The 19,387-nt window shown below is 35.5% G+C and overlaps 2 protein-coding genes across 2 annotated transcripts; one reads left to right on the top strand and one right to left on the bottom strand.

Annotated features, from left to right (window-relative positions):
• Window positions 1-3,548: 3,548 nt before the first annotated feature.
• Window positions 3,549-12,311, bottom strand: LOC104901864 (cytochrome P450 726A27-like). Its single transcript, XM_057391585.1, has 3 exons — window positions 11,723-12,311; window positions 4,425-4,755; window positions 3,549-4,175 (listed from the first exon to the last, which is right to left on the bottom strand). Exons 1-3 carry the CDS (start codon window positions 12,274-12,276, stop codon window positions 3,549-3,551), a joined length of 1,512 nt encoding a protein of 503 aa, XP_057247568.1. The 5' UTR covers window positions 12,277-12,311.
• A 3,549-nt stretch (window positions 12,312-15,860) lies between these two features.
• LOC130589935 (uncharacterized) lies at window positions 15,861-16,280 on the top strand. The gene has a single exon (XM_057391586.1). It carries the CDS (start codon window positions 15,861-15,863, stop codon window positions 16,278-16,280), a length of 420 nt encoding a protein of 139 aa, XP_057247569.1.
• Window positions 16,281-19,387: the final 3,107 nt, after the last annotated feature.

Below are 19,387 nucleotides of genomic sequence, written 5' to 3' on the forward strand. Positions count from 1 at the left end.
AGCTCGTGCGATGTATAGAGATTTTATTTTTATTTTACTTTTTAAAAAGAACGAAATAATTAGGATGGATCTTTAAGTATTGGGTCACTCTAAGGTATCGTTGCAGATGACGACAATAAAAGAGAAATCAAGAACATCAAATTAATAAGGGAAATATTTTGAGACGGATGAACTATTTCATTTGTTCCATAATTCATGGAGAATTTGATAGGATAATCTGACCTTTGACAACTCTTCTCAAAGTGTTTCCACCGATCTTTCAATAACTAGGGAATAATCCCAACTTTATGCAATATATCATCTTCTTTTGTTAGGAAATACACTATGTTCTTAAAATCAGCAGTTTTAAATGGGTATACTGGTTTATCAAGCTATCGAAGAGTGCGTTCTGCTCAACTTAAAAAATTAAGTTTCAGGTCCAATAAGTTCAGATAAGTTCAGATAAGTTGCAATAAGATCTAATAAGGGCAATAAGTTCCAATAAGGTCCAATAAGTTCCAATCAGGTGCAATAAGTTTCAATCAGGTCTAAGGTCCAATAAGTTCCAATCAGGTCTAATAAGGTCCAAATAGTCAATGTTTAATAAACATTTGTATTATTGTCCATTATTTTGTTATTCATAATTTCATATCACTATTAGCTGATTATGTTATTATTAGAATTTTAATTAAAGTACCACAATGATTATATAGGCATATATATTATTTGTATTAGTGTCTATTATTTTATTATTTATTTGTATTAGTGTTATTATTTTATTATTTATTTGTATTATGTCTATTATTTTATTATTTATTTGTATTATGTCTATTATTTTATTATTCATATTACTATTAGCTGATTATGTTATTTATTTGTGACTTATTTTATGGAATGGATATATAATGAGCTAAAATTTTGCAAATTCAATTATGAAAAAACGTTGTAAATCATTGAATCTAAATCGAAGGAAAAATAATAATATAGTAATCGGATTGGAATGGACTGGTCGAACTCAAGAAAATATTATTGGTCTGGACTGGATTTGGCAAAGACCAATCCATTCCATTCCAGTCCACTTACACTCCTGCCCAAAATAGCTTGTGTTTGTCCAACAATTAGAATCATACATATCTCTCAGGCAATACTCGGAGAGGAATAATTGGACAAGTTTCTCATGATCCCATTGGATAAATTGGAAAATAAATTTATTTTAGTGTTTGGAAAAACTAAGATAGAGGCAAAAAATTTTGAGTAAGGAATGATTCCAATTATCATGCAAACTTCAATATTAGCTCTATCTTTATAACTGCTCGTATTCGTTTATTTTCACCAAAAAAATTTAATATTAGCGCTATTTGATACTTGCCTCTAAGGTTCTTTTTTGAAGAGTTCTCATAAACTCAGGTTTTTTTTTCTAGGTAATAGAGTAGGCCCATGTTCTTTTGGACTGAATTGAACTGAAGTCAATTTGTCTGAGTTAAATTTTTATGTGTCATAACTGATCATGATATTTCCATTAATTCAGTCCAAAATAACAGGGCCAAGGTACTTATATCTCGTATACTGGAACCTAAAGATTCTCATGGCCAACTAAGATCAAGACAATATAAGGTGTTTAAACTAACTAATATAGCTGTGATTTTTATAACATACGGGTTTACAAATTTTATCATATACTCGACTGTACCGTGAGCATGAATGGTATACCCAAGACTATTTTTGCTCATCGCTTATTTGAAATCATCCAAATGAGCAAAAATATTAAGAAGGAGAGTTTTAAATTAGTAAATTTGTAAAAATTAGTCTTGAATATACCATACACTTGGTATACTCGGATGTGTGATAAAATGACTTTACGGGATTTGTATAAAAGATAATACTAATTTATAACTTACAAGATTATGATTTGGCAGTTATGACGAACATTAGATTAGTGATAGAAAAAAATCGAGTTGATATATAATAGAGAACGTATTGTGTCGGACTCGTCCGACCATAATCTTGGTCGGACGACTTTCAGGTGGTTCCAATTTTTTTTCAGGTAGTCTTCATTTTTTTTCAGGTAGTCTTCATTTTTTTTCAGGTAGTCTTCATTTTGTTTTCAGTTAGACTTCTTTGTTTTTCAGTTGGTTTTTGTGCTTTACTTGGGTTTCAGTTGGTCTTTATTCTTTTTCAGGTAGTCTTCATTTTTCTTCAGGCAGTCTTCATTTTATTTTCAGTTAGTCTTCTTTGTTTTTCAGTTGGTTTTTGTGCTTTACTTGGGTTTCAGTTGGTCTTTATTCTTTTTCAGGTAGTCTTCATTTTTCTTCAGGTAGTCTTCATTTTGTTTCAGTTAGTCCAACTGAAAGAAAACAAAGTCCAACTGAAAGAAAACAAAGTCTAACTGAAAGAACACAAAGTCCAACTGAAAGAACACAAAATCCAACTGAAAGAAAACAAAGTCCAACTGAAAGAAACAAAAGTCCAACTGAAAGAAAACAAAGTCCAACTGAAAGAAAACAAAGTCTAACTGAAAAGAAAACTAACCTCTGCTTTCTCTCACTTTCTCCTTCTTCTTCATTCCTTATAATGAGGCAACTGATCCAGCAGCAGCGACAATGGTGATAATGAGGCAAGCAAAACTAAGCATCTGAAGGCAAATCCATTTAGTACTCCATTTGGGAATCTTTTTATGCGAGATATACATCTCTACTGGGATAAGCATCTGAAGGCAAAATTTGAGTGCTCCAAGCAATCCAACTACGTCGTTGAAGAAAGGTAAGAGCATTGAGATTACGGTCGTAACTATCACAAAGATTGTCCTCCAAACTAGCCTGAACATATTAAGTCTATAAGGTTTGTAACCACCGTCGAATAGTACCTTGTCGAGGAGAAGTTCTCCTGTAGTGTCGCATCGAGAACTGAGGTGGTGGCGGTGGAGATGGATGAGGCTTTGTAATGTGGTGGTGGTGGTTGTGTTGGTGGTGGTGGGTTTTATGTGGGAATGGTGGAGAATCCTTCGACCGCCGTCGTCGCTGTATATTATAGTACTGGGCTCAGCCCGTCTGACGAGAATATTGGGTCAGACGGTCTGACCCAATACTTTCACTATATAATATTAATACATTTGATCACCAAGTTAGAACATAATTATCACTATTACGAACATCGATCGTAGGAAACTTGATATATATTGGGTAATGATAAAAAGTAGTCAAATAGTAGTACGGAGATTCTTCGTAGTAATATTAAGCATTGACATATTTGATTCCATCTAGCCTTTTACCTAAGTCTCTTACATACACCTTAATATAACAACAAACTAAATACTACCTCCGTTTCTTAATAAGTGCAACATTTCCCTTATTTGGAATAGTCACAATAAGTGCAACCAAGCTCAAAATGGTAAAAAAAGTTCAATATTATTACAATATGCCACCAAAAAGCAAGAGGGACCACAACTTTTTTGTTTCATCACTTGAATTACTCTACTTTATTGTGGTCCCAACTTTCTCTCTCTACATTCCTTGGTATTCCTCCACTTTCTCTATGTTGCACTTATTAAGAAACGGAGGAAGTATACCTTATCATTTGAAGCCTGAGCAAGAATAAAGGGAATGAGTCACTTGTAAGTCATTTTTCCTCCTCCCTCCTATGCCAAAAGTCTCATTCATGTCCAAGTCTTCAGCTGTAGTCCCATTAGCTAACTTCCAATCAAAATGATAAAGCAACATGGCTAGCACGAGCTCAATAGTCGCAGTAGCAAGTCCAATTCCAGGGCATATCCTTCTTCCGGAACCAAATGGAATTAACTCAAAATGTGCTCCTTTATAATCAATCAAAGACCCTTCAAATCTTCTTGGATTAAACATTTCAGGATCTTTCCAATGTACTGGATCTCTTCCAATAGCCCATGCATTAATGAAAATTCGAGAATTTGAAGGTACTTCATAACCATTAATTTGACATCTAGCCATAGCTTCTCTAGGAACCAAGCAAGGTAAAGGAGGATGAAGCCTTAAAGTTTCTTTGATTATAAGTTTCAAGTACTTGAGCTTGTCTAGACTTGGATTATCAACCATTGTTTCTTTACCTTGCAATACTCGTCGCACCTCATCTTGTGCCTTTTCCATTTCTGTAGGATTCTTTAATAATTCAGACATTGCCCATTCTATCGTTGTTGAAGATGTCTCACTTGCAGCACTGAATAACTCCTGCACATTATTGTAATATGCATATTAGTATGAAAAGTGTTACTATAGTTGTATTGGCATGCATTTACGATTAGAAAAAATTGAGGATTAAGGTTGGCCTAGTGATTGTAAGGCCATCCTTCCACCTCTGTGACATGGGTTCGATTCTCACCCCTTGCAAGAAGGATCCTAATTTTCCCCTTCTTGCAAGGAATTATCTTTACCTTTAAAAAGAATTACGCCTAGAAACTTAGATTTATTATAACTTACAATAACTATGGCCTTGATGTTATTGGTAGTAAGGGAGAATTTTGCGCCAAGATGTAGGTTGTCGTTGTGAAATTTCAAGAGAACATCAATTAAGTCTTCCTCTTCTTTACTTTGTTTTTCCACAGACATATGTTCCTCTATTATGGGGTCCATTATCCTATCAAATCTCATGACAATCCCTTGCAGTTTCCTTTTCATCCCAGTTATGGTACTTATAAACTTCAACGATGGATATAGATCACCAATCGAAAAGCCAGAGACACTCTCTGCTACATCTGCTATAAGTTCTCTGAAAACTTCTCCGTCTTGGCCTTTCTTGTTCATTGCTAATCTGGTTTTATAGCCAAGTTATGATAAAAGACAATTTGATGAATAGACTGCTAGTCTGCTAGTTCAACAAAAATTACGAGAAGAAGGTAAAAAGTTATAATTAAGGTTATACAAAATCTCTAAATTTAAATAGTTATAAACAAGATCTGATACTAAAACAAAAAGTAAAATATCCTGTTTGGATGTAGTTAATTTTGGGTCGGGTTTAACCAGATCGTTTTATGTTAGAAATTTAGGTTGTTGTTTTCGAGTGAAATGTGGGTCTCAGATCGAGTATTTCACGTAAAATAACTCAGTTGCTAAAAATCGGCATAAAATTTCTTTCTAACACCCTAAATACGTATAAAATACTGTTTGTATACTTTTCATTTCTTTTCTCACTTTCTCCTCTTCCATCACTTCCCCTTCCCCTTCCCCCTTCCACACTACCATTGGCGCCTCCACACCACCATCACCATCACGCCCTACAAACACCATTACACCCCACCACCACCATCACCATACTTTGGAGTTCACTCCGCACAACCACCAATACCTTCCATCTGTAACATGCTGTTTTTTTATTTAAAAAATGAGGGAGACTTATGCCATGGACGCCCCACCACCGGCATAAACGTCCGTGGCAGGCGTTCCACCACAGGAAAATGCGCCTCTTCATGTGGGGGAGCGCCTGCCATGGACGCCTAGCTACGCCGATGGTGGGGCGTCCATGGCAGAAGCCTCCTCTTTTTTATAATCGGAAGATATATCTCTTGTGGTTCCATTGGTGGTGACGCCGACTTCACTGGGTATTTGATTGGTAGCAGAAGCTCTGGGAATGAATTTAGGACCGAGTGAACTTGGTGGTTGGTGTTAGATAATGTAGACTCCCTAATCTTGGAGTATTTCCATTGATCAATATATATAGTGTTTATAAAATAATAATCCAAACCATGTTAGGAATCCAAACTATATAGGGATTATACAAATATATCCTAAACCGATGAGCAAATATTATCCTAATCACACCCCCGCATTCATAGCGAGAGGATGGCGTATGCTAAGACTGGATAAAAAAAATCTGTAAATAGTTTATGAGGTAGGCATTTAGCGAATATGCCTGCAAACTGATACCTGGAAGGAATATGAAGAACCCGTACCTCACCCAAAAAACCTTCTCCCAAACAAAATGAATATCCATCTCAACATGTTTGGTACATTGGTGTTGTACAGGATTGCGAGACAGATAGATAGCATTGATTTTATCACATTAGACAAGACTGGCCCGACGGAGTGGGCAATGTAACTCAAGAAGAAGGTTACGAAGCTAGCAAGACTCGACATCAACATTAGCGACACCTCGATATTGTGCTCTTGCGCTCGAGGAGCCGCCCGACGTTTCAATGATCAAGAAATAATATTATCCCTAAGAAAACAACAATAACCCGAGGTGGAACGACGAGTGTCAGGACATACACCCCAATCAACATCAGTATAAGTAATCAAACTCATAGAAGTATATATAAATGTAACCTGTGATCAATGGTGCCCTGAATATAATGTAGGATGCATTTTAAGGCATCATATTGAGCCTTTCTCAGATCATGCATAAATAAGCATACATACTGTACTGCATAAGCAATATCAAGGGAGTAAAAGAAAGGTACTGAAGAGCACCAACGAGGTTGGGGTACTTAGTAGGATCCTGGAACTTAGGGCCAAAATCAGCACTAAGTTTAGACTTAGTGTCCATAGGAGTGACTGCAGGTTTACAATTTCTCATGCCTGCGCGTTCCAATATTTCCTGTGCATATTTTTTTTGATAGAGTAGCATGTAAGATGAAATTGTGGAAACATTATTGCCTAGAAAATAACTTAATGGTCCTAAATCGGATATCAAAAACTCAGTTTCAACTGAGTAAAAAGCCTCTCTCGTAACCCCTCGGAGGAGGTTGTCAAAATAATATCATCAACATAAAGTAATAAATATGCAGTATCATGTCCTTGATGGTAGGTGAACAAAGATGAGTCACTCTAAGTAATAACAAAGTCCATGTGAATTAAAAAATTAGCAAATCGCGCATACCATGCTCGAGGAGCCTGCTTTAATTCATATAATGGTTTTCGTAGACGACACACATGATGAGGGGAACGACGACCCACAAAGCCCGGAGGTTGATGCATTTATACAGCTTCTTTAAATCACTATGAAGAAAAGCATTTTTGACATCAAGCTGATGAATGGACCATTTGCGAGCCATTGCTAAACTGAGAATTGTGCAATAGTTTGAGGTTTGATAACTGGGCTAAAAGTCTGATCGCAATCAACACTAACTTCCTGTGACCTGCCATCACAAACAAGTCTAGCTTTGTGCCTTTCAAGTTCACCATTTGATTTTTCTTTGTGTCGAAATAGCCACATACAATATTCACCCTCGTAGGCCTAGGCACTAATTCCCATGTCCCTGTTTTAATCAAAGCACTAAATTTATCTTGCATGACAGTATTCCAATTAGGGTCAGTCAAAGCTTATTTATGATTTTTTGGTATAGGGGACCGATATGGAGTGGGGCCATAAGGTTGCACGGTGAGCCCATAACGGGGATTGGGTTTAAAAATGCCGTGCTTACTTCGAGTAACACGAGGGGAGGGGTGGGGCTGGGCGTGTGGGCCGGAGTGGGGAGTGCCCACGCTGAGGAAGGGGTGTGTAGCATAATATGTCTGGGTTTAAAAATGTCTTGCTGGCTTCGCCAATATGTCTGGTCAAAAAATATCTTTAAAACTGTTCACTCTTTTTATCGCTCCGTGTTGAAAAATTACTCTCTCTGTCTCTCTCTTTAAAACTCTCCCCCCAAAACCTTAAAGAAGCAGCGCCGTCTAAATAATTCCTAGTGGCTCATTGGTGACCTGAGCACCATCTGCTCATTTAAGGTCGTCGGCGAGCCAAACCACCTGTACTCCGCCTTCTTATCCAGAACCGGTCGACGACTTGTGGTGGTCTTTTTTTTGTTTTCAAAGGCTTGTCGTTTCAAGTAGATCAAGGAAGGACCAAGTACTTAACAAAAGTTAGTTAGTTTGTTATGCCATCTTCAGCTTCTATGTCTAATTTCTAGCTACATTTCGCGAATCTAACTGCAAATGGGTTTGTATCCTTTCACCTTAGCTCTTCTCTACTATACTGCTAGTGTGGGTTTAATTCTCGAATCAGTTTAGTTAATTTGTCTTTTTAGTAGTATGGGTAATATGTTTGCCTACTCATTCTACTTAGTTATCATTTTAATTGTTGGAGGAAGCCTTTTGTTTCAAATTGTTGGTAATGCTCCGTATGGTTGGTTAGGGAAGTTGATTACTACTTGTCATTAGGACAAGAGTTGTTTTAATATATATGAAAGAATGGATGTTGGGGTTTTCTTTGAGTTGTTGTCTCAGGTAATGTCGATTCAAAAGAGGAAGAAATCTTCTATTGAGTATAGTTGGTTTCCTATCCCAGTCTCTAGAGACATATCTTAGAAAGACTTGGGCTACCTTAATTGTTAGACAAAGAAATTCTCAGATTTAAGGGTGGGTAGGGGAAAGAGTTCTAAAGTATTGTACCAACATTAAGGTACCACCTTGGAACCTAAAACACTGGAAGTTGAAAGAGGGGACTTAGTACGGTTATGGATCCTCCTGTGCATGAGCTGGTTAACAGTGAGTGAGTATGGAAGAGGAGGGGCAAGGTGTTCATGGTTGAGACTTCTGATCTTCTTCGATGTAGTAAATCGAATGCTCGTTCGAAACCTTCCAATGTGGAGACTCAATTTTTCTTTGTAATGATATTGTTTATCATTGCCGTGAAAACTATGTATCTGAAGACGACTCCTCAATTGGAAATTTTGGGGGTTCATAGCGCGTCAATTCAAGAGAGGTTCTCCTACCAAAGAGAGCAATCCAAAATACCCAGTCATGAGAGTTTTGAGTCACAAAGGAACGTGACTTTTCCAGGTAGGGGTGCTAATCGAGTTGAGCAGCTCGTGATCGACTCGGGCAATACTCGATCAATGCTTGACTCGAATTTACTCGACTCGAGTTGATCGACTCGAGACCTTAACGAGTCGGGTTGAGCAAGCTCCAACTCGACTCGATAAGCTCGTGAGCAACTCGTTAACATTTTTTATATAAATTGTTGAAATGAGAATGAAAAAAATAGACATAAAATTAAAAGAAAGTAAGGTAAATAAGTTGGAGGGGGGGGGGGGGCGGGGAGAAACAATGCATAAAACTTATCCCATAATTGGTAGAAAGACAAAAAAATCAAAGCCTATTGAACTTTATAAAAAGATAGTGGCTTAAACAAAAGTCTCACATTGGTTGAAAACTAAAAACCAAAGCTTCTTTTCTTTATAAAAGGGAAGGATGACACTTGAGAATTTGGGTTGTGTTGGGTTGAGCATAATGAGCCCAAGTCAAGTTGAGCTTAACGAGTTCGAGTCGAGCGAGTCGAGCTTAACGAGCTCGAGTAGAGTACTCGAGTCGGGTCGAGCATTAATAATTCTTATCGAGCACGAGTCAAGCTAGGAAATTTTATGCTCGACGAGTTTCGAGTTGAGTCGAGCACGAGTCGGTCGATTTTCAAGTCGAGTCAACAGACCCTAGCTCGCGATCGACTCGCTCGATTAGCACCCCTACTTCCAAGTAACTTGAGCCAAGAATTCCATGTGACAAGAGGTCACTAATAATTCTCATATTGCGAGTTTTAAATCTCGCTTGTTCATTGTCGTCTCAATTGTGGAAGAAGTCTACTCCTCTCACTACTTCCATCGGGTGTGTTATACTCTTTTCATGCAGGTTGTTCTGCTCAAGGAATTCACCAAGTCTCATCCATTTCTAATCTTATGATATGGCAATTGTCCACCATCAAAAGAAGAGTTAAATGAAGTTCACCAACAGCAAAAGCTTCCGACTTGAGTTCTTTCTTTTAAGTTTAAGTTTATATTATAGTTTTTGGTGTGTAAGAGCTTAGAATGCTTAGTGTAATGCTTGTTTGCTATTCTTTTGGTGTATCTCAACTCTGCAAATATTCCCCCATTGTCAAAAAAAAAAAAAAAATCTTCAATGGAATTAACTTTTTGTTCCACTTTTTTGTAATACTTGTGTGCCAATGTTTCTTATCAGTTGTTATTATTACAATAACCCACTACTTTATAATTGAAACTTAAACTCACTTTTTAATCAACCTTATAAATTAATGGCACACAAGTGGTACACTTTTTTCAAGGAGTATTCCCTTGTAAGAAGGGGGGAGAAATTAGGAACCTTCTCGTAGGGATGGAATGAGGACCTTATATCCATTAGACCAATCTTAATCCTCAGTGGTACACAAAATATGGAACATAAGACTTTAACTGCTTCAGTGATTAGTATCTTTGGTTTATGAATAATATTCATTGGACTTAAACATCATTTGGATACTTAGACTTGATTTTATATATATATATATATATATATTATATATATATATATATATATATATATTATATATATATATATATATATATATATATATATATATAGGGGCAATATCACATGAGAATGCTCTTTATATGAGAAATGAGAATGAATCTCAACCACACGATTGGTTTAGAGTTACAACACTTATTCATTAGAGTTATATCCATCTAAAAAAAATTTGAAATTAAAAAAAAATTGTTTTTTTTGATTTTTTTTTTCAAATATTTTGTTTTTGGAGTTACATGTCTTTTTCATTAGAGTTACATCACTTATTCATAAGAGTTATAGCGTGTAAAATTCATTCTCATTTCTCATATAAGTATATATTCTCATATGAACTCACTTCTATATATATATATATATATATATATATATATATATATATATATATATATGAGAGAGAGAAGAGAGAGAGAGAGAGAGAGAGAGAGAGAGAGAGAGAGAGAGATAGAGAGAGAGCGCGAGAGAGAGAGAGAGAGAGAGAGAGAGAGCGAGAGAGAGAGAGAGAGAGAGGGGGGGGGGCGTGATCCATTGAAAACTAACTTTAAGTTGAAAACTAAAAATCGATATTTTTGCAGATTTTATGTTTTTGTTTACTTTAAGAAACTTTTGCTCATTTTAGCAAACTTTCGCTTATTTTACGAAGTTTTTGCTCATTTTAAGAACTTTTGTTCATTTCATGTTTTTTGCTCATTTTATGTTCTCGTTCGTTTTAAGAAATTTTTGCTCATTTTACAAATTTTTGCTCATTTTACAAATTTTTGCTCATTTTATGTTTTTTGCCCGACCCATTTTAAATTTTTGCTCATTTTGAGAACTTTTTGCTCATTTTATCGTTTTGCTTATTTTATGTTGCAGTTTTCAGCATAAGGAGTGATTTTCACATGATACTATTTCTATATATATAGAAGTGAGTTAATATGAGAATGCATACTTACATGAGAAATGAGAATAAATTTTACGTGTCATAACTCTTATGAATAAGTGATGTAACTCTAATGAAAAAGTGACGTAACTCTAAAAAAAAATATTAGAGAAAAAAAAAACTCAAAAAATTTTTTTTTTTGGGCTCAAAAATTTTTAGGGGGTATAACTCTAATGAACAAGTATTGTAACTCTAATCCATTAGAATTATAAGAGTTACAACACTTGTTCATTAGAGTTATACCCCTAAAAAAATTTGAGTCCAAAAAAAGAAAATCTTTTGAATTTTTTTTTCTCATATTCTTTTTTTGAGTTACATCATTTTTTCATTAGAGTTACATCATTTATTCAGAAGAGTTATAACACGTAAGATTCATTCTTATTTTTCATATAAATATGCATTCTCATATAAATTCATTGAATCAACTAGACGCAAAGATTTAGGTCATGAACAGGCTTTAATCGACCCAACCTCTTTGTCTCAAATATAACCCAACCTGACCTGACCTGACCTGACCTGACCACGAACCACCAATTGACAATTCTAGACGGAAATCACAAGCATAATAGCATACCTTAAAGTGATGTTAAACGTGAGAGTGAAAATTGTGTTGCTAAGGTTAACCACAGAGCCAACCTTGGAAGCTAGAGACTTGACAACATCCCGGACCTCCTCCTCCCTTATGGGCCGAAATACCTGAACACGGCTGGCGGTAAAGAGCTCGAGGGTGGCGATCTTGCGGACTTGCCGCCAATACTCGCCGTAGGGGGTGAGAGCGATGTCACTGCAGTTGTAGAACACAACTTGGGGCATCATCATTTTTGGCCTATTGCAAAGCAAAGCATCATGAGTTTTCATCACCTCTTTGGCCATCTCAGCCGATGATATGACAATGGTAGGAACTTCCCCTAGGCGGAGGCGCATGATCGGGCCGTAAACGGTTGCTAACTCCGCTAGTCGGCGGTGGGGAAGGGTGGTTTTGGATGCTAGCTGATGGAGGTTACCGATCAAGGGTAACTTTGGAGGACCAGGGGGTAGTTTTGTGGTAGTTGGTTTCTTCAAAAGCTTTGATATGATTAGGAAGGAAACAATGAAGAGCAATATTAATAATCTCCAAGAAAACTCCATTATGATTATTAGAGCTTCAAGTTACCTTACTTTGTTGTGCTATGATGAATTCTTTTGCATTGGAACTCTCATTTATCTCTTTATATATGTATATGGGCAGGGGCGGATCCAGGATTTCGAGTCAGGGGTAGCGTAATTTTGTAATACTATTGAATATAAACAAAATGCTACAAAATCCAAATAAAACCTCAAAGTACTTTAATAACTGAATTTATAAGGGATTTTATTAATGCGGTGCAAATTAGTACATACACACGTCCGTAGGATTAACACCATTCACACGATGAACATCAAACACTAGATTATGAACTTAAAGATTAATACCAATGAACATATAATAATAAAGATGCACATATGTTCATTTGACTTGTTAGCTATGTACATGTGTTCATTTGACTTGTTATTCATGTACATTTGGCTTGTTAGCTTTAGTCATGTGCATGTGCGTACCATGCTCTACGTACAAACGTGTACACCATCTAGGCATTGCAATGGTGGCCTCTTTATTTTAAACTATCACAAATGAACTTCAACTTTTAATCACTCCTTAAAAGTGTTTTTCTTCTATTAAGTCGGCCTATTTCCCTTCAAAACAAGGTAATTATATTAACCACGGTGCTATATCATAGTTAATCTGAAATAATACTTACTGCCTCACCAACCAACAAGTTAGTGCCCATTCAAAACAAACTCGTCGACTTCTTTTTTCCTATTTTCCCATCAAAACAGTTTTTCTCATACTCTGCTTCTTCTCTTCTATGGAATAAATAAAATTCAATTATCTCTGGGCAAATTTTGATGTGTTTTGAAGAATTCGGTAAGTGAAGTTGAAACAATTTAGTTGATACAACCAATCTGCAAATTTCAGACTTTTAGATTTTTAGTTTTAGTGCTACTAGTGTTATTTTAGTGCCAAACTACAATTTAGTTTCAAAAAGCATCTTCAAGTAACTTCACCTTACCAGTTGTTAAACTTCACTTTACCAGTTGGGTGCCAATCATAAATCATCAAAAAGCTCAAACGATTTGGTTTTTTTTTTTTCAGAAATTAAGTGAAGTAATTAACTGAACTAAGGAGAGAGAGAGAGGAGGCAATTGGACTAATGGCGGCCATCAGCCCATCACAATAGACAACGATAAAGTTTCAGATGAAGAAAGCTACTTGAGTGTTGAGAGATAAAGAGAGGAAGCAACTGGCAAGAGCTCATCTTCAACCTCCACGCTTTCCGCTCCCTCTTGGTTTCTTTTCAGAAAAAAAAACTCAATTTTTTTAAAAAAAAATCAGGGGTAGCAGGTGCTACCCCTTGTGACTTAGTGGCTCCGCCACTGTATATGGGAGCTCATAAACTCATTCGGATAGTGATACTACGTACGGATGATAAACTTCCCACATTTTTTTGATAATTTAAATTTTCCACGTTTTATAAACCTATATTATTAGTATATGGTAAGGACTAGTACGGAAAGATAAGATCTCACGCCACACAATCTAAGGGGGAGTGATTCTAATTAGATCTCAAGTATTTGTAGGTTAATTGCCACGGAGTAGAGGACTAGAGGACGGGAAGATAGGGAGATCACATGCCACACAACTTTTTTTTTTTTGACGGACACATGCCACACAACTTCACTTAGCAAGATTTCAATATAAAATCTTTTTTTTAAAAAGTCAAAAACCTATTTAAATGAGCTAACTGAAAAACAATAATTTTTGCCGGCATTTCCCCATCAACATACAGAACTTTGATGGAAACCTTTTGGTTTTACCTTTCCATCTATTTTCCTTAAAGAAAAAATCTACGCCATGTCATTTCTAAGGAGGGTGTTGCTGTTGACCTAGCAAATATTGAAGCCGTTAGTGAATGACCTACTCCAAAGAATGTGACTGATATAAGAAGTTTTCAAGGTCTGGCAGGTTACTATAAACGTTTTTGTTAAGGATTTCTTCAAAATAGCCCGACCCATGACCAATCTTATGAAGAAAGAGTTCAAGTTTATTTGAAACCCATAATGTGAGAAAGTCTTCACCATCCTAAAAGAAAGACTAATCACAACCTCTGTGTTATCCTAAACTGATGGGAGTGATACTTATGAAGTATATAGTTATGCATCTAAACATGGTCTGGGGTGTGTTTTAATGCAAAATAGGAGAGTTATTGCTTATGCATCAAGGCAACTGAGCCATATGAAGTCAACTGCCCTACTCATGACCTAGAGTTGGCCGTAATAGTTTTTGCTTTAAAAATTTGTCGTCATTATTTGTATGGGGTGACATTTAAGATATGTACATATCACAAAAGTTTGAAATACATTTTTACCCAAGAGGATTTGCATATGAGGCAAAGGAGATGGTTATAATTCATAAAAGACTACGATTTGGATATCCAATACCATGAAGGAAAAGCGAATGTAGCGACAGATGCCTTGAGTAGGAAGACAATATCATACCTTAAGCACTATGGTGGTGGCAGATCAACTGTGTTTAGACTTTCAGAAGATGAATCTTGAAGTTATGCAATATGGGGAAGTAGAGAAAATGTTTAGTGCATTGACCATTCAACCCTCGATGTTTGATCAAATTAGGGAAGCTCAATTAAAAGATGAAAAGATGGAAAAATAAAGAAAAGGTGAGGGAGGGTCATGCTGGAGACTTCAAATTCATGAAGATGGAAGTTTAAGAATGGAAGGAAGGTGGTGTATACCCGAAGCTTGAAGATTTGAAATTGAAAATCATGGAAAAGGCCATAATTCTCCATATTGATGCACCAGGGGTGATAAGTTGTATAAGGATTTAAAGAAGAATTTTTGGTGGGCTCGTATGAAGTTGGACATAGCTGAATTTGCTTCCAAATGCTTAACATGTAAAAAGCTGAATAGTGAACATACAATACCCAAAGGAAAAGTCCAATCTTTAGATGTTCCAGGATGAAAGTGGAATTCTATTTCGATGGATTATTTTGTTGTTGCTTTACCTAAGGGTAAATCTGGGAATGATACAATATGGGTAATTGTTGATAGATTGACTAAGTATGTATTGTTCATACCTACACTAATTAGCTAAGTCCTACATTAAGCATGTGTTGAAGCTACATGGAGTACCAAAAGATATTGTGTCTGATCGAGATCCTAGATTTTTGTCTAACTTCTTGCAGAAGGTGTAACAAGCCTTTGGTTTGAAGCTATTGATGAGTACTGCTTTTCACCCAGTCACCGATGGTCAGATTGAAAGGACAATACAAACCTTATAAGATATGTTAAGAGCTTATGTCATGGAATATCAGGGTTCATGAGAATATCATCTAGATCTGATAGAGTTCTCCTACAATAATAGTTATCATTCAAGTATAGACATGGTACCATTCGAGACTTTGTATGGTAGGAAATGAAGAAACCCATTATGTTGGAACGATATAAGTTAAAAAGTTATACTTGGGCCTCAATTGATTGAAGAGACCGTGCAACAAGTTAAAATAAATCAAGGAAAGATTAAGGCAGCCCAAGATCGTCAGAAAAGCTACGCTGATCAAAAGCGCAGTGAAGAAGAATATGAAGTGGGCGAAAAAGTGCATCTGAAAGTTTCACCAATGAAGGGTGTGATGAGGTTTGGAAAGAAAGGAAAGCTCAGCCCTAAGTTTGTAGGCCCATATGAGATATTGAATAGAGTTGAAAAAGTGACCTGCTATAGACTAACCCTACTCACTGAATTAAGCCGTGTTCATAATGTGTTTCATATATCTCAGTTGAGACGGTATATCCCAGATAAATTGCATCATGTGTTGCAACCCGAAACTATTCAAATTGATGAGAACTTGTCTTATGAAAAAAGACCTGTCAAGATTTTAGACAGTAAGGTTAGAAGTACCTGGAATAAGGATGTTAAAATCGTTAAGGTGCTCTGGTCTAATCAGAACTCTATAGAAGCAACATGGGAAACAGAGGCTGAGATGCTAAAGAAATATCCAGAGTTGTTTCCAGAGATTAGTAGTAGAGTTACGAGGGCCTAACTCCTTCTAAGGGGGGTAGAATGCAACAGAATTTCACGCGTTTGATTTAGAATCCTATTTTTGACCTAATTTTGATTTATTTTATGGGTTATTATGTGAGCCAACTTACTTTTATAAAATGGTTGTGGTATATGTGAATTATATGCTTTATTCTTGTTTGCTTGCTTTAAGTTTCGAGGATGAAACTTCTTTTAAGGGGGGTAGTCTGTAATCCTCCGTATTTTTGTAAGTTGTTAATTATAATTTTTAAAAGGGTTTTATTTATTAAAAAGGTTTATTATTAGTTATAAAGATTCTAAATAGGCTTTTATAATAGATTATGGGTTTTTCAAATAGACTCTAGCCAAATTAAATATTGGGCCTAAGTTCACAAATTATATTCCAAGTAGTTAGTTTAGTAAAATTGAAGATTTTTTTAAAAGAAAATTAGAAAAGATCTACAAAACAAAGTTAAGAGATAAGACCAAAAAAAAAGGAAAAATATTTACAAAAGATTTATAAAAAGAAAAGGAAAAAAAAAACCAAAGCTTTTGGCTACTCACGCCAGTGAGTTGATGATTGTAATTTTTTTTTTCTCTTATCTTTTGCTAAATAATTAATATAAGCATTTAGATTATTTATCTTAGGGTATGTTTTCCAATTCTAGTTAGCCGATCATGAAATAAATAATGTATCTTAGCTCAAATTATTTATCTTTTCTCAAAACCTCATCTTTTAGTTTCGAGTCCTAGTACGATTCTACTTGTCCCACTAGTATAAATAAGGGCTCCACCCCTCATATTATTCACGTCAAATTTGGGAAATAAATCTATTTTCTTAAGTTAAAACTCTTTCTTCCTCTTAGCCTACCCTTCTCTTCTCCTAGTAGTTATTAAGTCTCAAGGTGTGTGTATATGTAGATTTTTAATAAATGTTTAGCATGCGTAGTATCATGTTTCTAGGTTTATTATTTGGATTGAAGTACATGTTTTATTTGAGTTTAACTATGAACAACATAAATTTGATGCGGGTACATGTAAGTTATTACTAATATTCAAGACTAAGATTTCGTTTGATCTCCAATAATATGTTTCATTGTTATACCAAACTAAGAGATAAAGGAGGTAGTAAGGTGATAATAGGTGTCGATCATATGCTTATAGTAATTGGAGGAATAATAACCAGCTTGTTTAAACTGTGGCTGCCAACAGAGCTTGAGAATATCCATCTGAACTAGCGAATACTAGGTGATCATTGACTTTTATTATACATATATTTGTGAGTTAATTACTTGAACTGCATCACAAATATGTGAGTACTTGACTTGCATCACTAATAATAAATTGTAATCAGTATAGTTGTTGGGATTACCACTAGTATCATTAGTGTTTTTTTTAGATTACTTCAAATAAAGCTCAAGTATTTATTATGTCTTTATATGGCTAAATTTACAAGAAGTATTTAAAGGAGGATTATTTTCAATAGATTTTTATTAGCTATATGATCTTTTATAATCACAATTATAAAGAGGCAACGACTTGTTATTTATTAGCAAGAACAGTAGTTATGATATTTTATCCATGTACTTTTTGTATAAGTCATGTGGACAATGTAGTTCCCCTTGTAATAGACTCATTAAGGAATACTAAATTTAGGGGGTGTGCACACTTTAAGAAAGGTACCTAGGCAAGGAAAATGAGTTTTTATTAAAGTTATATACTTTATATTATACAAGTGTTACAAGTATCCAATTAGGAAAATGAGGCGTCTCCTTTTGGTTTGCTTTTACATGATATTTCTATGCTTGTGTCTCAGTGTGGGACTGTTTCGTTTAGTTTAGTTAGGCGAACTGGAAATAGAGTAGCCCACTCTCTAGCTAAGAAAAGTTTAGAGGTGGATGAACTGATTGTATGGCTAGAAGAAGTCCCTACGGATGTAGGGGATGTTGTAGCTGCTGACTTGCTTGATTAATAAATTTGGGTGTTTTTGGCGTCAAAAAATAAATAAATTCCGCATATACATGTACTCTGTATTTTACTGACACACATTTTGTTTGTTTTATGGCTTTGTCCCTGGTGATGACTCTTTTTAGTGAGCAAAATTTGCAGGTTGATTTGATGCATACTTCGATGAGGGGGCTAGTCAGGAATGATACATAATTTAGTTTAGTATTTTTTATTTTTATAATTTTCTTTGTCATAGTAGCAACAATAAAGTTGATATTAATAAAGTTAAGTTAATTCTATATTTCCTCTACATTGTTAAATTAATAGTTAGTAGTTTTAGCCTTTAACATTATCACGTAGCAGTAATACTCTCAAGTTTCTCAAGTGTTTTATGTTAAAATATATTCTTCAACAAGACAGAAATTTGAGGGTGTTACACATGTATATATCATAAATGGTAAGGAGTAGGTACTAAGGTCTAAGGGAGAATGACTCTAATTAATATTGTATTTGTAGGTCGATTGCTAAGGAATAGGGGAAACAGTTTAGGAGAGTCAATTTTGGTTACCGGGTGGGTTTGGTTGGCCTGAGCTAGGTCGGATGTGTTTGTGCAGTTCGTATATATCAGATCAAACCTTTTCTCGAATCGGGTATTGGTTGGGTCGGAGCCACTTAGGTCGAATCTAGGCCACCAACATATACTCTTGTGTGGGCTAGGTACTGGTCAGACCATTTCGGGTCGGCTCTAATCAGTTTTTGGTAGACATAAGTTGGTTCTAAATAGGTTTGTGCGGATTAAGTTGGATCCGGATGGACTAAAGTCAGCTCAAATCGTGTTCTGTCGGACTTAGGTCGGCTCAAGTCGGAATCCAGTGGAGTTAGAATGATCTATTATATGTTTGGGTCTGTCGATTTCTAGTCATTATCGATATTGATTGAAGTTTGGGTCGGCACACACACATCTATGTAACAACGCGAGAAATACACAAGTAATGAATAAGTTAATAAGCTCCACTGACGTTGACTATAATCATATTATCAAAATACATCCAATGATTCTATTTATAACAATTTAATTTTTTTACTTAATCTTATATAGAAGTATTTATAAGAACATTAACTAAAGTTATGAGCTAAACATATTTGATTAATAATGTTGAGTTGGTAATGGGTTGCATGTAT

The sequence above is a fragment of the Beta vulgaris genome, chromosome 8 (assembly GCF_026745355.1).
Source record: "Beta vulgaris subsp. vulgaris cultivar EL10 chromosome 8, EL10.2, whole genome shotgun sequence".
In the NCBI taxonomy this organism is placed as follows: domain Eukaryota; kingdom Viridiplantae; phylum Streptophyta; class Magnoliopsida; order Caryophyllales; family Amaranthaceae; genus Beta; species Beta vulgaris.

Bases quoted from the DNA above. Each gene is read 5' to 3' on its own strand.
- LOC104901864 (XM_057391585.1), bottom strand. From the start codon at position 12,276: ATGGAGTTTTCTTGGAGATTATTAATATTGCTCTTCATTGTTTCCTTC. The intron at 4,756-11,722 runs GTATGCTATTAT...CTATAAAACCAG, and splicing joins ACGTTTAACATCACTTTAAG to ATTAGCAATGAACAAGAAAG. The intron at 4,176-4,424 runs GTAAGTTATAAT...AATAATGTGCAG, and splicing joins ACATCAAGGCCATAGTTATT to GAGTTATTCAGTGCTGCAAG.
- LOC130589935 (XM_057391586.1), top strand. From the start codon at position 15,861: ATGAAGGGTGTGATGAGGTTTGGAAAGAAAGGAAAGCTCAGCCCTAAG.